The sequence below is a fragment of the Capricornis sumatraensis genome, chromosome 11 (genome assembly GCF_032405125.1).
Source record: "Capricornis sumatraensis isolate serow.1 chromosome 11, serow.2, whole genome shotgun sequence".
Classification (NCBI taxonomy): Eukaryota; Metazoa; Chordata; class Mammalia; order Artiodactyla; family Bovidae; genus Capricornis; species Capricornis sumatraensis.
In genome coordinates, this window is record NC_091079.1 from 88,959,350 (window position 1) to 88,983,935 (window position 24,586).

Here is a 24,586-nt window from a genome sequence, read left to right on the forward strand (position 1 = left end):
TTCCATCAGTCATGCTACAGAGCTTATCTCTTCTAGGCAGGAAATGAGGGCCCCGCTGTCATGGTTGAAAGTTCTTGTGTATGGGTGTGTGTGTTACAGAGAAGTAGGAGATGAAGGGGATTTCCTTCTAGAATCTCAGAGTCTTCGTGCTAGAAAACACCTTAGAGACTTTTTGTACCAACTGCTTGTTTTCCAGATAGGGAAACTGAGGCTTAAATAAGTTAATGGCATAACTGATATTATAACACTGCTGTTCTCACATTCTAGTCGAGTATATCATGCTACCTAACACCATATATGGCTTCCCAGGTGATGCTAGTGGTAAAGAACCCACCTGTCAATGCAGGTAGAAATAAGGGAAGTGGGTTCAATCCCTGGGGTTGGGAAGATACCCTGGAGAAGGGCATGGCAACCCACTCCAGTATTCTTGCCTGGAGAATTCCACGAACAGAGGAGCCCAGCCGGCTATAGTCCATAGGGTCACACAGAGTCAGGCACCACTGAAGTGACTGAGCATGCGTGCAGCACCGTATGCAAAAATTAACTCAAAATGGATTAAAAACCTAGATGTAAGACCAAAACCATAAAACTCCTAGAAGAAAACATAAGCAGAAACTTTGATATAAATCATATCTGTCTCCTAAAGCAAAGGAAATGAAAGCAAAAATAAGCAAGTTAAACCTAATTAAACTCCAAAGCTTTTGCACAGCAAAAGAAATGATTGTTAAAATGAAAAGACAACCTACAGAATGGGAGAAAATGTTTGCAAACAATATAACTGATAAGGGGTTAATATCCAAAATATACAAAGAGCTCATACAACTCAGCATCAGAAAACAACCTAATTTAAAAATGGGTAGAATACTGAAATAGACATGTTTCCAAAGAGAACATGCAGAAGGCCAACAGGCACATGAAAAGATGTTCAACATTGTTAATCATCAGAGAAATGTAAATTAATAAACTCTAGAAATGATCCCTGAAAGTACAGTCTTGAGAAATGCAAATTTAAACCACAAAGAGATATCACCTCAAGCTGTCAGAATGGCTATCCTCAGAAAGAGCACAAACGACAAATGTTGGTGAGGATGTGGAGAACAAGGAATTGCTCGTGTGCTTTTTTTTGAGAATATAAATTGGTGCAGCCACTGTGGAAAATTGTACGAAGTTTTCTCGAAAAATAGAACTACCATATGACTCAGTGACTCCACTCCTGGGTATATGTGAAAAAAATGAAAACACTAATTCAGAAAGATACATGCACCCCAGTATTCATAGTAATAGTATTTACAGTTGCCAAGATATGGAAGCAAGATGTGTCCATCAGTGGATGAATGGATACAAAATACATGACACACACATGCACAATGGAATACTACTCAGCCATAAAAAGAACTTCCCTGGTGGCTCAGACTGTAAAGAATTTGCCTGCAGTGCAAGAGAACTGGGTTCAGTCCCTGAGTTGGGAAGATCCCCTGGAAAGGGAATGGAAACCTACTCCTGTATTCTTCCCATGGACAGAGAACCCTGGCGGGCTACAGACCATGGGGTTGCAAACAGTCAGATATGACTGAGTGACTAACACTTTCACTTCCATAAAAAGAATGAAAATTTGCCATTTGCAGCAATATGGATGGACTTCAAGGGTATTACGCTAAGTGAAATAAGTCAGACAGAGAAAGAGAAATATTGTATGAAAGCATTTATATGTGGAATCTGAAAAACAAAACAAACTAGTGATTACAACATAAAAGACTCAGAGAACAGAAAGTTCTCACAGAGAACAAGCTAGTGGTTATCAGTGACAGGTTGGGGGAAGAGGAGGGGCCAAGACAGAGGTAGGGGATTAAGAGGCACAAACTATTATGTATAAAACTCCCTTGAACAGCAAGTGGGTCAAACCAATCAATCCTAAAGGAAATCAACCCTGAATATCCCTTAGAAGGACTGATGTTGAAGCTGACACTCCAATACTTTGGCCACCTGATGCAAAGACCTGACTTATTGGAAAAGACCCTGATGCTGGGAAAGATTGAAGGCGGGAGGAGAAGGGGATGACAGAGGATGAGATGGTTGGATGGCATCATTGACTCAATGGAGATGAGTTTGAGCAAACTCCAGGAGATAGTGAAGGACAGGAAAGCCTGGTGTGCTGCAGTTCATGGAATCGCAAAGAGCTGGACATGACTTAGCAGCTGAACAACAGCAAATAATCTACAAGGATGTACTGTACAACACAGGGAATATGACCAGTATTTTGTAGTAACTATTAGTGGAATATAATTTAGACCTTGTGAATCACTTTGCTGCACCCCTATAATTTGTGTAATATTGTGTGCTGTGCTCTGCTGTGCTTAGTTGCTCAGTCTTGTCCGGCTCTCTGTGACCCCATGGACTAGTCCTCCCAGCTTCTCTGTCCATGGGGATTCTCCAGGCAAGAATACTGGAGTAGGTTGCCATACCCTCCTCCAGGGGATCTTCCTAACCTAGGGATCAAACCTAGGTCTCCTGCATTGCAGGCGAATTCTTTACCATCTGAGCCACCAGGGAAGCCCATGTAATATTGTGCTTCAATTTAAATTAAAAAGTCCTGGAGAAGGGAATGGCAATCCACTCCAATATTCTTGCCTAGAGAATCCCATGGACAGAGGAGCCTGGTGGGCCACAGTCCAAGGGGTCACAAAGAGTTCGACACGACTGAGTGACTAACACTACTACTGTGCCTTGGAAGAAAAGCTTTGACAAAATTAGACAGCATAATAAAAAGCAGAGACATTACTTTGCCAACAAAGGTCCATCTAGTGAAAGCTATGGTTTTTCCAGTAGTCATGTATGGATGTGAGAGCTGGACTGTAAAGAAAGTTGAGCCCTGAAAAATTGATGCTTCTGTGTTGAAGAAGACTCTTGAGAGTCCCTTGGACTGCAATGAGATCAATCCAGTCAAACCTAAAGGACATCAGTCCTGAATATTCATTGGAAGGACTGATGCTGAAGCTGCAGATCCAATACTTTGGCCGCCTGATGTGAAGAACTGACTCACTGGAAAAGACCCTTATGCTGGGAAAGGTTGAAGGCAGGAGGAGAGGGGATGGCAGAGGATGAGATGGTTGGATAGCATCACTGACTGGTTGGACATGAGTTTGAGTAAGCTCCTGAAGTTGGTGATGGACAGGAAAGCCTGGCATGCTGCAGTCTATGGAGTTGCAAAGAGTCAGACACAACTGAGTGACTGCACTGAACTGAAAGAAAGGTAAACACATGAAGTTAACATTAGGTGAGATGATTATAGAAAAATGGTGCTAGTGGTAAAGAACCTGCCTGCCAATGCATGAGACATAAGCGACGTGGGTTCGATCCCTCGGTCGGGAAGATCCACTGGAGGAGAGCATGGCAAACCATTCCAGTATTCTTGCCTGGAGGGCTATAGTCCATAGCATCACAAAGGGTCGGATATGGCTGAGTAACTGAAGAAGCTCGAATTGTACTTGTAGGAGCAATAAGTAAAATACTGTGAGAACAGACAAGAAAGGAGACACAGAGAAGTTTAGAACTTGCCCAGAAACACAGAGCCTGAAAAGAAGGTGTTGAAGGACCCACAATCAACCAGCTGTTCCCACTCAGTTAGCGCCTTTTATTTCCCATTTTTGGTAACTCCATACTTAAGAAACATATCTCACTCATTTTCAAAGTGAGATTCTGTGATGCAAAAGACTCAGTGGCAGCGCGAGTGGGATTTCTCACTGCTGGGTAAAGCAAAGTGTTTGTGCTGTTTTCAACTTTCTAGTTCCAAGTTAATCTCCTACAGCACAAGATGAGTGTTTGTGTTGAGCTGCTCAGACTCTGCAGAGCAAGCAAATGATAGGGAACTTTAGAGGGGAGATATGCAAAGAGCTGACTCATTGGAAAAGACCTGAATGCTGAGAAAGATTGAAGGCAGGAGAAGGGGACGACAGAGGATGTGATGGTTGGATGGCATCACTGACTCAATGGACGTGAGTTTGAGCAAGCTCAGGGAGTTGGTGATGGACAGGGAGGCCTGGTGTGCTACAGTTGATGGGGTTGCAAAGAGTCAGGCATGACTGAGCAACTGATCTGACTGATATGCTAAAATGTGATTGATGGGATGATTTCTTGCATTCTTTCTGATGGAGGGAAGACACAAATTGATTATGGACCTTCACGACTGCTGTAAAAATCTTCTTTGCCAAATAAAGTAACATAACCCTGGGGGGCGGGATAAATAAATTAAAAAGTAGGTTACATGGCAAAAAATAAAATAAAATCTGACATCTCAGGAAAAAAAAAAAACATTTCATTCTCTCTCCATCTTTGGATGTGGAGGTGATGTGGGAAACTCAGCCTTGGTAAGATGCTCTCTGAGCTCTTTATTCCAGGGTAGCATGGAGTTGTCCCAGTCCCCTCATCTGTACCACTCAAAGAACTTCTTATCTGAAGTCAGGGAGGCACAAAACAAGCTTATTGCCCCATGAGGTTGACCCTTGCATTATTAACATATCCTCCAAAAAAGAAAGAAACAAACAAACAAAAGGAAGGAAGGCAGGAACTACACACCTACAGATTTCTTCACTGAAGATTTGCAACCATCCCCAGCTCTGTACTCTCAGGGGCTTCCAGATGAAAGAGTTGTATGATACATTTCTGAGATAGGTCATTTTTTGCCTTTTCTCTTTGTAATGTATGAGCTGTAACTCACATATCTTAAGATTTGCCCTTTTAAAATGGCCAATTCTTTGGTTTTTAATGTATCATAAAAATATGCAACCATCACCACTGTCTGATCCCAGAACACTTTCACTTTCAAAGAAATCCTATACCCACTGGCAGTCACTCTTTCCTCTCCTCCCAACCCCTGGCAAACACTGATTTATTTTCAGTCTCTATAGATTTGCCTTTACAGACACCTCATAAAAATGAAGTCATATAACACGCGGTCTTTTGTGTATAGTTTCTTTTACTTAGCAGAATATTTTCAAGGTTCATCCATATTGTAGCAGCTATTAGTACTCCACTCCTTTTTCATAGCTGAATAATATTCCATTGTGTGACTATGCTACGTTTTGAATATCCATTTATCATTTGATGGACATTTATGGCTATTACAAAGTAACAGTATTATGGACATTCATGTACAATTTTTTGTGAGGACATATGTTTTCCATTCTCTTGGATATATACCTAAGAGTAAAATTTCTGAGTCATGATGAATTTAATATTTAGCCTTTTGAATAACTGTAAAATTGGTCTGCAAAACAACTGAACTATGTTACATTCCCACCAGCATTGTATAAGTGTTCTGATATCTCTACATCCTTGACAACACTTGCTACCATTAAAAAAAAAAATTAATTAAAGCTATTCTAGTGGAGTAGAGTGGTTTCTTTGTGGTTTGGGTTTCCCTAATGATTAATGTTAATATCTTTTAATGTACTTATGTACTATTTGTATCTGTTCTTTGGAGAAATGTCTCTTCAAATCCTTTGCCTATTTTTAAATTGTATTATGTCTTTTTATTGTAAGAGCTGTTTATATATTCTGCTTAAAGTTCCTTATTATACACATAATTTGCAAATACTTTCTCACATGCTGTAGATTGTCTTTTCAGTTTCTTGGTAATGTCATTTGAAGCACAAAAGCTTTTAATTTTGAAGTTCAATTTATTTATTTTATTTTCTGTTTGTACTGTTGATATAATATCTAAAAAACTATTGCCTCATCAAGAGTCATAAGGTTTTATGCCTGTGTTTTCTTCTTAAAGTTTTATAGTTTTAACATTTAGGCCTTTGATCTATTTTTAGTTGTTCTGCGCATGGTACAAGGTAGGGATCTAACTTCATTTTCTTTTGCATGTGAGGATCCAGTTGTTCAAGCATCATTTGCTGAAAACACTATTTTTTCCCCCTTGAATTATCTTAACACCTTTGTTGGAAATTAATTTGACAATAAATACAAAAGTTTACTTCTGTACTCCTGATTTTGAGTCCACTGATCTATATGTCTATCCTTATGCAGTGCCATAAGCTTATTGGCCCATGAGGTTGATCCTTAGGTTATTAACATATCCTCCAAGAAGGAAAGAAAGAAATTCTTATACAGTTCTATAATATTGTAGCTTTGTAGTAAAGTTTGAAATTAGGCAGTGCTAGGTCCCCTAACTTGGTTCTTCTTTTTCAAGATTGTTTTGGTTATTTTGGGTCTTTTACATTTAAACCTAAATTTTAGGATCATCCTGTTAATTCTACAAACAAGACAAAGGTAATTTTGATAGGGATTGTGTTGAATCAGTATCTCAACTTGGGGAATATTACTATCTTAAAAATCTTGTTTTTCAGCTTTTAAGGATGGGGTGTTTTCCATTTATTTAGATCTTTAATTTCTTTCAATAATGTTTTATAGTTTTCAGATTAAAAATTCAGATTTTCTTGTATTTCTCAGGTTAAATTTATTTTGAAGTATGTTATTCTTTTTAATCTTATTGTGTATGGGGTTGTTTTCATAACATCACTTTCAGATTTATTTTTTGCTAGTGTATAGAAATAGTATTGATTTTTGTATATTAATCTTTTGTCCTGCAGCCTCATTGTACTTGTTTATTTGCTGTAAAATTCTTTGTAGATTCCTTAAGATTTTCCATATAAAAGATCATGTCTTCTGTGAATAGAGGTACTTTTATTTTCCAATCTGGATGACTTTTATTTCTTTTCTTGCCTAAGATCTCAAGTACAATATTAGACAGGAAGTCCCCTACCTGTGAATGAGTTCTGTTCCGAGAGTGCGTTCTTAAAGTCCAATTTGTTCATAAGTCCAACAGAGTTAGACTAGTTACCCAACAATTGGCTATAGAGTACCATATTATAATTGGTTATAATACTTTTCACACAAATAATATGCAAAAAAACAAACATAAAAAATGAAAACATTTTTAACCTTACAGAATAGTACCTTGAAAAGTACAGGACAGCACCTGGCATACAGGGGCTGGTACAGAGTGAATAGGCAAGAAGAGTTACTGACCTGAAGAGGGAGAGGAGGTGGCAGACGACAGAGCTGAAGGAGTGTCAGCAATAGGAGACAGAGGGCGAGCTGCAATTTCACTCCCGCCTGATGCTGATAGCACAGGTTCTGGCTCCTTGCTGCGTTCAACTCTCCCCTTTTGATAAAATGATCCAGTGATGTCTGGGTAGGGCCTCTTTTTTTCTCATCATAGATGATATCTTGGGCTTGAAATTAAGACATTATACTACTACACTCTATACAGTGTGTGCATGCTCAGTCATATCTGCCTCTTTGCGACCGCATGGACTGTAGCCCACCAGGCTCTTCTGTCCATGGCATTCTCCAGGCAAGAATACTGGAGTAGGTTGCTATTTCCTCCTCCAGGGGATCTTCCCAGCCCAGGGCTTGACCTAGCCTCTCCTATGTCTCCTACATTGGAAGGCAGATTCTTTTCACCACCGAGCCACCTGAGAAGCCCATTCTCTACAGAACTGTAAAGTCCGCGAAAGCACAACCACTTGTAGAGGACGCACACACGTGACAACGTGTGCCAGATAAATGAACTAACTTAAGACGTGGAGATGCATTTTCGAATCTCTGAGCGCTCACAACTTGAAGGGGACTTACTATATAGAAGTGGCAACACTGGGCTTCATTTCCTTGTTCCTGATCATACGGGGAAAGCTTTCAGTCTTTCCACCACTAAGTATAATATTAATATTAACTGTGGGTTTTTCTTATATATCCTTTATCAGGTTGAGGAATTTACCTTCTATTCCTGAACTGTTGCATATTTTTCATCAGGAAAGGATATTGGACTTTGTGGAATGATTTTCTGCCTCTATTGAGATACTCGTCTGGTTTTGTCCTTAATTCTATTAATATGGAGTATTAAATTAATTGATTTTTGTATGTTGAACCAGCCTTGTATTCTGGGATAAACCACTTGGTCATGATATATAATTTTCTATAGTTGCTAGATTCAGTTTGCTAGTATTTTGCTGAAAATTTTTGCATCTGTATTTATAAGAGATATTGCTCTGCAGTTTTATTGCATTTTTTTTTCTGATTTACATATAAGGATGATATTGGCCTCATAGAATAAGTTAGGAAGTGTTCCATACTCTTTTTTTTTTGGAAGTATTTGTGAAACTTTGGTGTTAATTCTCTCATTGTTAGGCAGAATTCACCAGTGAAGTTATCTAGACCTGGACTTTCCTTTGTGGGAATTTAAAAAATTATTAGCTCAATCTCTTTACTTACTATAGTTCTTTTATTCTTTTGTCAATTTTGGTTCAGTTCAGCTGAGTTCAGTTGCTCAGCCCTGTCCGACTCTTGTGACCCCATGGACTGCAGCACGTCAGGCCTCCCTGTCCATCACCACCTCCTGGAATTTACTCAAACGCATGTCGATTGAGTCTGTGATGCCATCCAACCGTATTATCCTCTGTCACTCCCTTCTCCTCCCACCTTCAATCTTTCCCAGCATCAAGGTATTTTCAAATGAGTCAGTTTTTCTCATTTAGTGGCCAAAGTATTGGAGTTTCAGCTTCAGCATCAGTCCTTCCAATAGCTATTCAGGACTGATTTCCTTTAGGATGGACTGGTTGGATCTCCTTGCAGTCCAAGGGACTCTCAAGAGTCTTCTCCAACACCAGTTTAAAAGCATCAATTCTTCGACCCTCAGCTTTCTTTATAGTCCAACTGTCACATCTATACATGACTACTGGGAAAAACATAGCTTTGACTAGATGGACCTTTGTTGGCAAAGTAATGTCTCTGCTTTTGAATATGCTGTTTAGGTTGGTCATAGCTTTTCTTCCAAGCAGCAAGCATCTTTTAATTTCATGGTTGGAATCATCATCTGCAGTGATTTTGGAGCCCCCCCAAAATAAAGTCTGTCACAGTTTCCACTGTTTCCTCATCTATTTGCCATGAAGTGATGGGACCAGATGCCATGATCTTAGTTTTCTGAATGTTGAGCTTTAAGCCAGCTTTTCCACTCTCCTCTTTCACTTTCACCGAGCCTCTTTAGTCCTTCTTCACTTTCTGCCATAAGGGTGATGTCATTTTCATATCTGAGCTCACTGATCTTTCTCCCAGCAGTCTTGATTCCAGCTTGTGCTTCATCCGGTCCAGCATTTCTCATGATGTACTCTGCATGTAGGTTAAATGAGCAAGGTGACAACATACAGCCTTGACGGACTCCTTTCCCAATATGGAACCAGCCTGTTTTTCCATGTTCAATTCTAACTGTTGCTTCTTGACCTGCATACAGATTTCTCAGGAGACAGGTCAGATGGTCTGGTAGTCCCATCTCTTGAAGAATTTTCCACAGTTTGTGGTGACCCACACAGTCAAAGGCTTTGGCATAGTCAATTTTGGTAGTTTTTGTCTAAGAATTTATCCATTTCACCTAGGTTGTCTGATTTGTGAGAAAACGATTGCTCATAGTATTCTATTTAGATTTTTTAATCTCTGTAATTTTGGTAGTGATGTTCCCTCTTTTTTTTTTTTTTGGTTGTGCCATGTGTGGCTTGCAGGTTCTTAGTTCCTCAACCAGAGATTGAACTGGTTGAGATAAGTCCAGCTGAAGATTTGTTCATTGTATTGATCTTTTTTTTTTTAATCAACTTTTGGTTTTGTTGATTTTCTCCTTTGCTTTTGTATTCTCCATTTCATTAATTTCCACTTTTTATTTCCTTCTGCTTGCTTTGGGTTAGTTTAGTCATCATTTATTTAGTTTTTGTAAAAAATAATTTTTTATTTATTTGTGGCTGCTCTGGGTCTTCATTGCTGTATGTGGGCTTTCTCCAGCTGTGGTGAGCAGGGGCTAACTCTTTATTGCCATGAGCGGGCTTGTCATTGCGGTGGCTTCTTTTTTCGTGGAGCACATGCCGCTTATTGTTTAAAAAATATTTCCTTAAGATAAATTCTGTTTAGCAATGTTTGCTATTAAAGGCTATAAACATTTTATGCCTCAAGTTATTTCCAAAAGGATTATGCTAAGTTATATTTTCATTAATAATATATGTGCCTCTTTCCATTCTTTACAAAAGCTTTTACAACATTGGCTATTATTGATGTTTGACTTGTGAATATAGAAAAATATATTAAAATTGTTAATGAGGTTGAACGACTTTTCTGTCTGCTTTATTTTACGTGAATTTTCTCTTCTGTGGTCTTAAAAGTACTATAGCTATCCCATGGGTGATCATTGACATTTCCTTCATTTCTGAAAAAGTGAGATTTTCATACAGAATATTATCAAATAAAGCCACTTTAAAGTTGTTTCCCCTAACATTAAAATATCTCTTAATCTTTGTCACAGTTTTTAGAAGTACTAAATGCCGTCTTTTTCATCCTAGCAATGAAACTATAGTTCTTAATGTTTCTTAGAAGCTAGTAGTAACATAGCTCTCAGACATTCCCAGAAAAAATCTCATCTAACTCTAGCTGTAATGTAAAGTATCAATTGAATTTTGTAAATATATTAAATTATGTCATTTATTGTTTCTTGAGAGACATGTAGTTTGAATGTTAGTTAATATTAAAGCAGACTTTTAGAATGTATCCCTTTAAAAGCTTAGAAATTCTTATTTTGGTGATTGTGCAAATAAAAATGTTACCTGAAATTGGTGACTTACAACAAATCCTACAACATTGCTCTTCCTAATGACTTAATCTAATTTTTGCTTTTTCCCAGTTTAAGGCCAATCCTCCTGCTGTGACTTTCAAACTAACGGGGGAGACAGACGGCATATTTCAGATACAACCTGATGGACTTCTATATCACAACAAAAGCCTGGACAGGGAAACAAGAGCTGTTCACAGACTCCAGGTGAATCGACACCAGGCCATGGACACCAGCTCCAATCTCTGAGCGCCAGAGATGCCACTGGCATACTCCTCCCCAGCACAGAATCCCGTTTCCACTCTCCTGACCCTAATGATGTGTTTGCCAATCTTGTTTGCCCACATTTTTTTTTTTAACCAACTAGAGAGTGATTTGGTAAAGATATCCCTGTTTTTAGGCTTTTTGACGAGGTAACCCAAGTTATATTGCCAAGGCTCTCAGATGGATCACTCATCTAAGTAAGGCCCTACTTGGGCACCTGGATCAAAACCGTTCAACACTTCTTTGACGTTTCACTGGTGTCTCGCCCTGGCTGTTGGGTGGGCTCTGGCTCCACAAAGAAGGCAGCATTGATGCTAGATGGCCCGCCTTTGGGCCTTGCAAGAAGCAGAAGTAACAGATGACCAATGCATAGTCTGACTAAAGAGACCTCTTCCCTCTCTTTCTGCCCTAGGTTTCATGGTTTGCGTCTGAATACACAGAAATGGTAGAGAGCTAATTGTGGGTAAAGAGCAGGCCAAAGCTTTCTGTTGGTAAACATGCAGACTGAGCACTAAAGTGCCTCTGCAGCAGCCCGTGACATTTCCATACCCTAAAGGGTCAAAGTGTTCTTATTTCACTGATTCTAGCTATTTAGAAAAGAGCATGTCCAGTGTCCAGCATATCCCACTGCTGGAAAACACAGTCATGATTAGTTTGGCTTAACTGATAGGGCCTCTATTTTAGCAGCCCCCAATTTGGGCTTTTATGGGTATCTTTCTCCCCTGTAGTTATCAGACCATTGATTCTTTGGGCTCTAATTTCCCTCAAGTGACTTTTGGGTGTATGATATGGGGTTCAGACTCACCAAGAAGCTTTCCTTTTCTTGTCAACATCAGGTCTCCGCCCTGGATGCTCAGGGCAATACAGTGGAGGGCCCGGTCCCTGTCACCATTGAAGTGAAGGACATCAACGACAACCGACCTGTGTTTCTCCAGCAACATTATGAAGGCTCAGTAAGGCAGAATTCTCGCCCAGGTAATAGGCAGGAGCCTGGAGATATTTGGCAGAATGGCACATTTGTGTGGTTAACAGCTATAGCTATCATTCATTAAGCGCTTACTATCTTATTTAATTTTATTTATCTTATTTAAATTTCACAGCAATCCTCTGGGATTTGTTTTATTATCCCCATTGCTCTAGGGTACAATTTCTCACTCTTGGCACTACTGACATCTTAGGCTCCATAATTCTTTTTTGTGTTGTTGTTTTTCTTTTTTTTGGTCAGGGGCTGCTGTTCTGTGCATGATAGGATGTTAGCAGCTTCCCTGACATCTATCTACACATCAGATGCCAGGAGCAACACTTCCCTTCCAAGCTTTGATAGCCTAGATGTCTTCAGACATTGTCAAATATCTCTTGGGGGCAAAATCACGCCCAGTTAAGGACCACTATCTTAGGATGAGATTTTAGAATACCTCACAGCTCTAGAGGGGCTTCCCTGGTGGCTCAGACGGTAAAGACTCTGCCTGCAATGTGGGAGGCCTGGGTTCAATCCCTGGGTGGGGAAGATCCCCTGAAGAAGAGAATGGCAACCCACTCCAGTATTCTTGCCTGGAGAATTCCATGGGCAGAGGAGCCTGGTGGCTATAGTCCATGTTGTTGTCAAGAGTAGGACATGACTGAGCAATTAACACACACACACAGCTCTAGAACACTCTGGAAGGGTAAGCTTACTTTCCCACACCCTCCCAGGAATCCACATTCTCATGGTCACTGCTGGCTCCCAGGTCTTTTTCTTCTCTTACTTCCAACTCCTAGCTAGGGCTCATCCTTTCACAATTCTGTTACCTTTCATCTCCAGGAAATCCCCTCATCAAAGCCTAGATGTGTGTGGTTCAGTTCAGTTCAGTCGCTCAGTTGTGTCCAACTCTTTCGACTCCATGAATTACAGCACTCCAGGCCTCCCTGTCCATCAGCAACTCCTGGAGTTCACCCAAACTCACGTCCATTGAGTCAGTGATGCCATCCAGCCATCTCATCCTCTGTCGTCCCCTTCTCCTGCCCTCAATCCCTCCCAGCATCAGAGTCTTTTCCAATGAGTCAACTCTTCGCATGAGGTGGCCAAATTACTGGAGTTTCAGCTTTAGCATCATTCCTTCCAAAGAAATCCCAGGGCTGATCTCCTTCAGAATGGACTGGTTGGATCTCCTTGCAGTCCAAGGGACTTTCAAGAGTCTTCTCCAACACCACAGTTCAAAAGCATCAATTCTTCGGCGCTCAGGAAAAACCACTTCGGCCACTGGAAAAACCATAGCCTTGACTAGACGGACCTTAGTCGCCAAAGTAATGTCTCTGCTTTTGAATATGCTCTCTAGGTTGGTCGTAACTCTCCTCCAAGGAGCAACTGTCTTTTAATTTCATGGCTGCAATCACAGTGTGTGTGGTAGGCTTTACTAAAGATTTAGAGAAATGAAGGAGCATCTTGTCATAACAGTGCATAAAATAAACATGAATATTTGACTTTGAGTTCTCAGAAAGACTCTTGGCCATTTCCATCGACTCACTCTCAAGCTTCCTTCTATGTTACTTAATGTTCTCTCATTTTTCAATGCCCACTTTTGATAACTCAGGAAGAGTATTCCTTTCACTTTATTATGTGGAGTAATTTCATGTGTCTCTGTCCCTGAGGTTGCATACCAAAGGTTCACTGCTGAACTGTGCTAAGTAATAATCTTGCAGGTCTTATTCTTCACCAATGGGATTTTGTAGTCTAGTGGTTCTCAAACTTGGTCTTAGGGCCCTTGTATTCTCCTAAAAACTATTACAGGCCCCAAGGAACTTTTTCAAGGATATATGGCTTATATCCAGTGGTATGCTGGCAAATTTCAATAGCTGTCTATCTGGGGGGCAGAAAAAACCCTCTGATTTGTAGCATTTGTCAATTTCTGTGGTATAAGTACTCCCACCACAACCCATTTTAAACTACCAATGGTGTTAATAATTGACTCACAGAATTTCTGGAAATTCAACTGGGTTTTACAAGTTGGCTCCACTATATCACTGGTTATATCTACCAATATTTATCATATTTGAAATTAAAACTGAGAAATTGAAAAATTATTTAGTAATTGATCTAAAGTATTTATCATATTTTAATTAAAAGAACTGTATTTTCAAAGATAGAAGGAATTATTAAGAAAATGGCATTGTTTTAGTCTTTGCACATCCTTTAATGTTTGGATTAGTTGAGAACAATTGGATTCTTATGTCTGTTTTTGCATTCATTTTGTGGCCATAAACTGTTTTGGTTGAAACATTTAAAGAAAAACTGTCCTTAGGCAGACATGTAGTTGAAAAAAGGAGTATTGTAACAGTGTTTTCAGATAACTGTGAATAGTCTTTGATACTAGACAAAACTCAGCAAGGGATGGTTTATTGTTGATTGCAATGTGGAATCTGAAACTGTATCAATGTTTTTTTGGGTACTCCTTTATGCTAAAATGCATAGATTTATCTTGTGATTTGGATGGGTCTTTTATACATATATGACCTTAAAAACAGTCTCAAAGACCCCCAGACGTTCCTGGACCATACTTTAAGGAACTTCATCCTAGGAAAAAGTAGCAGAATAAAGATTTATTCCACACTAATATGAATTATGGCACATTCCTCCACTCTATTTATGCCCCTTGGAAGGCAAATGTGTCTATTGTTGGTTTAATATCTTTTAATATCTTTTTTTAATATCTAAATATCTTTTTTTTTCTGGGTACATTTTGTTAAACAGGAAAGCCCTTTATGTATGTCAATGCTACAGACTTGGATGATCCAGCCACACTCAATGGCCAACTTATTTATCAGATTCTCATGCAGCTTCCCAAGGTCAACAATGTCATGTACTTTCAGATCAACAACCAAACGGGAGGAATTTCACTTACTCCACAAGGTGAGTTAAGTGATGCCCTCGTGGGACTCTCTGAATCAATACAAACGACCTAGATCCATATCATCTTCAGAGACATTTCCTTTCCTCTTCTCTCCTACTTCCCATAGGGTCCCAGGAATTGGATCCTTTGAAGAATCCTCACTACAAGCTGGTGGTCTCAGTGGCAGACATGGGAGGCCTGACTGAGCATTCCTTTAGCGACAGTGTACCTGTGGATATTACGGTGAAGGAGAATATTTGGAAACCACCAGAACCTGTGGAGATTGAAGAAAACTCGACTAAACCTTACCCTTTTAAAATCACTCAGGTAGTGCCCAAGGAATGCTAACAGCCTGCCCAGTCAATACACTCACATTGTAGGGGCCCACCCTCGTGGTCTTCACTGATGTTTTTGCATAGTGTCATTATAAAGCAAACTAAATAAACAAAATCTCTGGCCCCAAGTCTCTGGAGTTTGCCATCATGGGTGAACTCTGGACTGTACCAACTTAGATTCATGTGCGCGAAGTCACTTCAGTCATGTCTGACTCTTTGTGACCCTGTGGACTGTAGCCCATCAGGCTCCTCTGTCCATGGGATTCTCCAAGCAAGAGTAGTGGAGCAGGTCACCATTTCCTTCCGCGGGGTTGTCTTCCAGACCCAGGGATCAAATCCAAGTTTCCTGCATGGCATACAGATTCTTTATCATCTGAGCTACTAGGGAAGCCCAACTCACATATATTTGAGTTTTAAAAGAGAACTTTACTCACCTTCATTTTCTACGTAGATAACGCTGTTTCCTTTTTCTTGTCTATAGCGTAGGATACGGCTGAGTTGTATATGGTACATGTGCATGATTTGAATTTGAGACTGCAAATTGCTTCTTATTCCAGTGGGGAAAATCTTGATGTGAAAGATGCGCCCCATCATAGGCTGAGGGGCAGAGACAGGACTGGCCAAGAGTAAGAGCTGAGGAGACAACTTTTACCTTTGGAGCCCACCCCCTTCCCAAAGCCATCCCCTCTAGGTACCTCCCCTTCTCCCTTCAGACCCTCCCCTGGTCCTACCTGTGTCACTCTGAGCCTTCTCTTCCTGCTTTAATTCCTGGAAATCCACTCCAGGGCCCACCCAGATCTGATCTTTTCTGGGAAATCAGGAGATTTCTTGATGCAAAAAGCTGTGAGTCAGTGGAAGATCACTGGATTTGGAAGCAGATAAGCAAAACCACATTCTTGCTCTGTTACCTCAAGGACTGATCATAAACAAAGAAAGTGAAAGTGAAGTCACTCAGTTGTTTTCTGTTCTTTGCTACCCCATGGACTATAGCCTACCAGGCTCTCCGAAGGGGGTTTTCTAGGCAAGGATACTGGAGTGGATCTCCATTTCCTTCTCCAGAGGATCTTCCCAACCCAGGGATTGAACCCAGGTCTCCCACACTGCAGGCAGACTCTTTACCATCTGAGCCACCAGGGAAGCATAAACAAGTCATTTGTTGTTTATGAGAAGTTGAAGCAACTTCTCACCAATAAAATGGGGATAATGACAGCTCTTTGGGGTATGACAGAAGTTAATTAGTATCTGTGAAAGTAGATAAAACGGAATAACGTTATAAGGCAGTTCTAGTCTCTAGTACTCCTATATATATTTTTCAAATGGTACTGCTGCTGTTAAGGGGTCCTGGAATGGCCCATCCCACTGTATCTATCATCTAACTTAAGATTTTTATTTATTGAAGTTTTTTAATGTGAAAAATGTTTCTCCTCCTTTTACAACTTTACTTATTTATTTAATTGGAGGATAATTGCTTTACAATGTTATGTTTGTTTTCTACCATACAACAGTGAGAATCAGTCATAACTGTATATATATCCCTTCCCTCTGAAGCCCTCTCTCACCGCCGTCCCCCTCCCCCCCAATCCCAGCGCTCACAGAGTGCCAGGCTGGGCTCCCTGTGTTATATAGCAGCTTCCCATTTATTGAATGTTGAATTAATGAATTTCACCTTCAGAAGAAAAAAGATGAAAGCAAAAAGTATTCTGCTTTACCAGATAAGAAAGTATATCAGGACTCATTTCCCCAAAAATTTCAGTTTGGTTCTTTTATGAAAGTCTTCCTATTTATTACTCAGGTTGCCTTCATAAGGATTTATAAATGTTAGAAAATTGCATATACTTATTTTTTCATAGCACTGTCAAAGAAAATAAAATATAAAGAGCCATAGCCAATACCCAGGCCTGGGAAAAGTACTCAGTGTGTCTTCAAACTGGGGAAGAAGAAGTGGAGGGGGACAAGATGGAAGAACTTGGGCTGAATTTGTAGGGTGTAATGGGAGCTTGCTTACAACCAAGAACATAATCTTTGGCCTGGAGCTTAAATAACTAGAAAAGGACAGTGGTGGCTCCTTGATACCCTTCCCAAGTTGTCTTTGAGAAAATAGTTTAGTGTAGAAATTTCTACACTACATTTAGTGTAGGACCTAAGTGTAAACCCAAGTGTAGGACTTTAGGTAAGTCATTTAAACATTCTGTGTGCTAATTTCCCCATTTATAAGGTGCGAATAACAATAGTCTCTACCTCATGGGACTGTTTGCAGATTTAATGAGATACTTTAAAGTGTTTAGTATTATGTCTGGAATGGGGCACAACCCTCAATAAGTGTTATTATTAGTAATAAGTAGATTATCCTATAGGCTAGGCTCTGTCTGTAGCAAGTAGACAGGACTTACTATTGAGTTTATTGATTTTTTTTTTTTTTGCAAAGTTATTTACAAAACAACACTGGGAGTTGGCAAATATTCTTATCCCTAAAGTCTATGAGATTAAATATTTAAGGGAGAGATGTTCTTTATTTATGTATCACTTGTTTTAAATAACAGCATGGTGAAGAATTGAAAGTGTCTCCTATCTTTACTGGGGAGTTTTGGGAGCCTGTCATTCATCATGGCTTGGTCCTCACATAATGCCAGATACTAAGTGCTTCTTGTTTCTTAAACTGGTGTTTCATGACAGGAAGTCTTCACAACCAGGCTTCCAAATGAACAACCTATAGACTCTTTAGAGGGTTCACAAAGAATTGCTTTAGGGAAGAGAAATACCACTATGTGCTTATTTGGAGCAATACAACAGTGAAAAGGAAAAAAGGGAGAGGGATTATTTTAGGTTGAAAATGAAAAATGTAACTTAGCAGTTATAAGAAACCACAGACATCCAAACAAGGTCATCAGAAATTTCAAACGGAGAGCTAGAAAATTGTTTATTTCCTTTCCAATTCTCTCCGTCCGGGTCTGTCTTCCCTCACATTTTTCTCTGGGCCCTGTAGGTGCAGTGGAATGATCCAGGTGCTCTATACTCCTTACTGGACAAGGAGAACACACCACGATTTCCATTTTCTATCGACCAGGAAGGAGATATTTATGTGACTCAGCCCTTGGACCGAGAAGAAAAGGATGCAGTGAGTAAAACTAAGAGGAGGTTCACGGGTGACAAGACGAGATCCTGTGCCTGTGGAGATCTGAGAGCAGAAAGGATTTTACTGTACACCCGCACCACCACCACCAAACCCCCAGAACTGTGTTCTGAACCTCAGTGCCTTATTGCTCTCAAAGACATGGAAAATAACCCCACAAATTTGATCCATTTTATATTTTCTCATTTCCCAGTTCTAAATGAATTGAAAATAAGGGGATAAATGAAATGGTCTTGAAATAGTTGTTTTCTCTGCCTTTTAAAGAGGATGATGATGGAGTCATGTTTTACCTCTGATCTTGTCGTAGTATGTTTTTTATGCGGTTGCAAAGGATGAGCAGGGAAAACCACTCTCAAAACCACTGGAAATTCAAGTGAAAGTGAAAGACGTTAATGATAATCCACCTACGTGTTCATCTCCAGTGACTGTACTTGAGGTCCAGGAGAATGAAAAAATAGGTGAGAAAGTGTGTGTCTGTCTTCTTTAACTCTGTAATCCCTTTCTCCTCCCTGGTGGGTAAATGGTGGGCAGGTAAACCTGACGGGATTGGCTGTGCCTGCCCAACACAGCATAGAGGTAGAATGCATTTGGGGACTCACACAGGTACAGTATTTCAGTTCAGGGAGTGTCTGAGAAGGGTTCTAAAATCGGAGTTTTCTAACTACCACCCCTACTCATAGCACTGTTATTGCTGCTACCATTACTGCTACTGCTGTCGCTGCTGCTGAGGCTACACCCCCACACCTGCCGTGAGCACCATAACCCCTTGCACCACCATCCTGTATAAATGTGTAAGGTTATCTCATTTGCACAGTTTCACCATAGATTCCTATTTGCCTTCCAGAAAAGTCAGTGACAGATGTAATCCCATCAAATTTGCTAAATAATTTAAACAAACATTCACAGTCCATGTCAGATACCCTGCAATCGACCCTCTCTAGGCAATGGCAACCCACTCCAGTGTTCTTGCCTGGAGAATCCCAGGGACGGGGGAGCCTGGTGCGCTGTCGTCTATGGGGTCGCACAGAGTTGGACACGACTGAAGCGACTTAGCGGCAGCAGCAGCAGGAGGCTGATAAAAGCTCATGGGACTTAAAGATGAAGTTCAGTTTCTATCTGTTTTTGTTCTTCTGTTCTTGACCTGCTTCATTTCTTTGTGCTATGCCAGGATAGCTTTAGTTTTGTGCAGGGACAGCCACTATTAGAACATTGATTTCTGGGAGTTCTATGACTTCACTGGATTTGGGACACCTCTTATCTATTACTCCTTACTGCTGAGCTCATTGATTGTGCAGAAGATCTTTGAAAACCTCTGTAGATGATACCTCAAGTATTTTTGTGTAGGGCCCAACATTCAGTGTATCAGTTCATCTATGATGCATAACAAACTGCCCCCAAATTTAGCAGCTTAAAACAACAAACATTTATTATCTCACAGTTTCTCTGAGTTAGGGATCTGGACATTCAGAAAGAGAGAGAGAGAGTTCAAAACAAATGGCAAGTAAGATGAAAGTCAGTCTTTTCATAATCTAATCTCAGAAGTGACATCCCATAACTTTTGCCATATTCATTAGAAATGAGGCCCAGCTCACACTCAAAAGGAGGAAGTTACACCAAGGCATCCCTATCAGGGGTGGGGTGATTGCTGGGGGCCATCATAGTGGTGGCCTGCCTTACTAGGGAGGAGGACAGCATTTGTTTTTGGAGACTAGTGAGGATGTCCTTGCTGGTAAAACAAATTGTTCAAGGGTGCAGCCTCTCCAAAAGTGATAATTTATTTTGTAACAATATTTCACAGTCTTGAGTTGTGGACTTAATGGACCAGGAATTCTTATAAATCAACACAGAATGAGCCTATTCTAATATATATAGCCTAGAAGGGTACCCCCCAAAAATGCCCCTGCCTTTTGGGGCCTTACTGTCTAGCTCACTAAAATATTAAATTATTCTTTAGTATATTTATATTCTCCTGTTTGGTGTCTTGTATCGGCCAGAAACTTGTGAGACTCATGTCCCCAAGTCTCAGCAGTGCCCACTTTAATTCTGAAATCCCACTTACCACCAACACCTTTGTATTCACACCAGACCTTTATCCTCTCATAAAAGCCCCACCTCCCCAAAGTATTTCTCAGTGCCCCAAGAGATACTGTATGTACCTCTGAATCAGTTTGGGCTGCCACTTATTCCTAGCTGCCGGGGTCCAGCCCCGGTGGATCCAGGGTGATTCGAAGGTGGGGACAGAGTCGGCGTCCTTGGAAATAACTTATTTAATTACAGATAGAGAGGGATTAGAAAATTAGCAGAGAAAGAGAGGCTGAATAACTTGGTTTACATGGAATACCAATCACCACCTACGTAGGTTGCAGGCGTCTTCCCTTCTCCCGAAGCAGAGGAGGCACTGAGGCCGCCCCCCTCCCCCCCACCGCCCCCATCCGATCTCAGAAGCCCAGGCAAAATTAGCAGGCTTGGTGGGTACCCATGCACCAGATGGGAATTTGGCCAGAAAAACGGAGAGCAAGAAAGAAGCGACATGGGGGAATCAGTCTTTCCGGAAACTGATCCTCTTTCTTTATTTTTGGATTTGCTCACATACCTTTTGTTACACATAGGGATGAATACAGAGTCATGCGGGGGTCAGCAGTTCTGACCTTTATCAAAGTCAGGTGCTTTACATAAAAAAAAGATCTTAGGGGTTTTACATCATTTTCTGGCCATGAGGCCTGCTGACATTTTACGATCCTTTCTTTCTGATAACCAAAAAACTTATTTTTTCCAAGGGTGTTTTTTCTTAAACCAGGCACCACCCTCCAAATAAAGTTGCATTCCTATAGGGTGAGGATGTAGTGAGTTACAATCAAGAAAGGAATTTATTTAACCCAAGGTTAACATGATTAATCTTAAAGGTTAATACTTATTTCTCCTATATGCTAGTTATATTCATTATAAGAGCAGGGAATATGGAGATTTAGCAGCAAACATCAGCCCAACAAATGAAAATCCTTTCACCAATGTTCCCCTTAAGATCTATTTAGTCTTAAGATAGTGATAAAGTTACATTTTTACATAGCAAGGACACAGTGATTTATAATAAAGTACAATGATTTATTACAAAAGAGAAATTTCATGAACTCAAAAAGTCTAGTATTGCTGACCTTAAAAACTACTATATTTCCTTTTGTATATTCCAAATACATTGATTAATATATTCCCAGGTGCCTAAGGATATGGAGGCCTGGTGGCAATCATTGACTCAACAATGAGGAAAGCCCTATGCTAATTAAGACTTTCAAAAACTCCAGACTCTCTGTGCTGTTTGTGGTTGAGAGGTAGTACACAAGCTAGTTTGCCAGCAGAGAGGTTTGACCTGAGACGCCCTTGTCACACCCAGGGCAGGGAATTAGCAGCAGTTATTGGCACAACAAATGAAAAACCCTTCACCAATACAATTCCTAACCAACCCACTATACTAATAATTTCTAACTTCCCAAAAGAATTTGCCTTTAGTAAGTCTAAAACATCTCGTGCCTCTCACGACTGAGAGGCTGTAAACAATCACATGTGGCCGGACAAACCTATACAGGCGGGCTAGATAACCTTCAGAGGAGTCCGTAAGTTGAAACACTCTTGTCACATCCAGGAATTTTTATTGACTTGGAGCTGCACGTTTACTCCTTCTCTGAGAGAACCGGTGGGGAACAGCCCCCCATAAAGTCAGAGGTGTAGGCGAGAGCAGGAAACAGTAAAGTAGATAGACTCTGGTTTTGGGGGTAGATGCTCGGGAACAGGGGGTTTCCTGAGGCTTGATCACGCCTTTGCGTACGCCAAGCCTCCTTCCTCATGACCTTTGCCATGGGCGGAGTTCCTTGCCACTCGGAGACAGGACACTTCTTTCACTCCTGGCTCATTCATAAAGTTCTCTGCTCTCACTGAGTGGCGCCCCCTACTGGAGTTTCCCTGTCATTGATGCCAAACAGTCCTGGTGTCCCTGACAGCTGGAGGGTTCCCCCGCAGTGAGGGGAGACTGGTGTCCTCTGTGTTATGCTCATTTGCCACTTGCCGGGGAAAGGGTCCCAAGCAGGGCTGCTCAGACACCAAAGTGAAAGTGAAAGTCGCTCAGTCGTGTCCGACTCTTTGCGACCCCACGGACTATACAGCCCATGGAATTCTCCAGGCCACAATACTGGAGTGGGTGGCATTTCCCTTCTCCAGGAGATCTTTCCAACCCAGGGATCGAACCCAGGTCTCCCTCATTGCAGGCAGCTTCTTTACCAGCTGGGCCACAAGGGAAGCCCTCAGACACCAAACCACCACAGAATTTAGTGAGATGCACTTTCATTCCAGCACGTAGATGCTTTTCTTACAAGGGCAGATGCAGGTTGCAAAGGTGACTTGGTTGCTTGTGAGGATGCAGAAATGGCAGCTGCTACCACGCTAGACACACGTTCTGATGCCTCTCCTTCCCTGGCCAGGAGACAACGTCTGCCAAGGCAAGCCCCTTAGAGGCATAACATAGGTACTTCCATTCCTCCCCTCACGAAACCCTCCAAATCTCCCTGTGAATCAGTAGATGCAAAGGCAAGGGGATAAAATACAGGGCAAGGGGATAAAGCCAAACTCCACAAGGGGGATACATATTCAAGTTCTAGCCCTCACGTGGAATTCTGGCTGTGCGTAGAGAAACACACAATTCCCATTTCACGCAGCAAGATGACCCAGCATCTATCAGAGCTCATCCAGACAGACCTGGGTAGAGCACTGCGTTGTGGCCAGACTTCTAGAACTCCCTGGACTGAGACACTCACAGAAATAAAACTTAGGTCCATAAACTGCAGCGAGGCAGAGAGGACGCCTGCCTGCTCTCGGCCTGTGCTGTCTTTATCTTGGGGGTGGAGTCAGTCTCTGCTGTTGTTCCGGAAACTTGCTTAGAATTCAGCACAGTTGGCTTGTCCTTGTTGAGTTTTACCATTTGCCTTGTGCATTAGTGTCTGAGGGCAGCCATAACAAATGACCACTGACTCAGAGACTTGAAACAACAGAAATGTATTCGCACACAGTTCTGGAGGCTAGAAACCTGTAATCAAGGTGCCCGTGAGGGGAGAATCCTGGCCCCTGGTGGCTCCTGGCATTCGTTGGCTGCTCGTGGTGGCCTTGCTGCAGTCTCTGCCCTCTTCTTCATATTGCCTCCTCCTCTGTGAGTGTCTCTGTCATCTCTTCTGGATTTAGGGCCCACTCCACATCCAGGATGGTTCAAGACCCTGACTTGGGTCCTCCCGAATTCATATGATGAAGTCCTAGGCCCGGGCACCTCAGAGGGGGACTATCATTTAGAGACAGGGTCTTCAACGTCATTAGCGTGGGTCTTAACCCAATATGACTGGTGTCCTTCTGAGAAGAGAAAATCTGAATAGACACAGAACGGGGGAAGACCACGTGAAAACACATGCAGCAGACGGCCATCTGAGAGCCAGAGGTCGCTGAAGAAGTCAGTCCTCCTCACGCCTTGTCTCAGACCTCTAGTCTCCAGAGACTGAGAAAATAAACTGCTGTTGTTAAAGCCATCCATTGTGTAGTCACTTTTTTTTTATGGCAAGCCCTAGCCAGCTAAAAATGGACTTCCCTGGTGGCTCAGACAGTAAAGAATCTGCCTGCAATGCAGGAGACCCAGGTTCCATTCCTGGGTTGGGAAGATCCCCTGGAGAAGGGGAACAGCACCCCACTCCAGTATTCTGGCCTGGAGAACTCCATGGACATGGACTGCGGACTACAGTCCATGGGGTCGCAGAGAATCGAATGCTGCTTAGCGACTAACACACACATATGCAGCCAGCTAAGACACTGCTCCACACACTGTAGAGCTGAAAAGGTTAGAAGCACCAGCATCAATCTAAGAACTTTATTCTGCTTCTCACAGTTACTTCCAGTGCCTTCTAGGAACCTGATTCTCCACGGAAGCCATTTTTTAATAGGCTAAGAAAAATAATGGACGGGTTTCCTTCTTTCTTTCCCTATAGGGAGCAGTATTGGAACTCTTATTGCTCATGACATGGATGAAGAAAACACTATCAACAGTGTTTTAGAATACAGAATTGTGGATCAAACTCCCAAAGTTCCTCAAGATGGACTCTTCCTGGTCCAAGAATACTCTGGAACACTCCAGTTAGTGCTGCAGTCGCTGCATAAGCTGGACACTCCGCAGTACAACCTGAGCATACAGGTGTCTGACAAAGGTTAGTATCACTTTCACAGTGTCGAGTGAAACACTTGTTTTCTTTCCAGCTGTGATTGTTAGGCTGCTCTAATGCCTGGCTGTGTTACAGAGGCTGCCATTGAAAAAGGTCTTGCT

General features: G+C 41.4%; 1 protein-coding gene across 2 annotated transcripts in view; it reads left to right on the forward strand.

Moving 5' to 3' along the window:
- CDH17 (cadherin 17) overlaps nucleotides 1-24,586 on the forward strand; it is an 86,691-nt gene that overhangs the window by 27,678 nt on the left and 34,427 nt on the right. Inside the window, exons 4-10 of one of the 2 annotated variants that reach the window (XM_068983346.1) lie at nucleotides 10,721-10,855; nucleotides 11,749-11,887; nucleotides 14,640-14,798; nucleotides 14,906-15,105; nucleotides 18,097-18,228; nucleotides 18,551-18,701; nucleotides 24,255-24,470. In XM_068983346.1, coding sequence (XP_068839447.1) covers nucleotides 10,721-10,855; nucleotides 11,749-11,887; nucleotides 14,640-14,798; nucleotides 14,906-15,105; nucleotides 18,097-18,228; nucleotides 18,551-18,701; nucleotides 24,255-24,470 — 1,132 coding nt within the window. Of the gene's footprint in view, nucleotides 1-10,720; nucleotides 10,856-11,748; nucleotides 11,888-14,639; nucleotides 14,799-14,905; nucleotides 15,106-18,096; nucleotides 18,229-18,550; nucleotides 18,702-24,254; nucleotides 24,471-24,586 lie in introns of those variants that run through there. The other variant, XM_068983347.1, reaches the window with a different exon arrangement.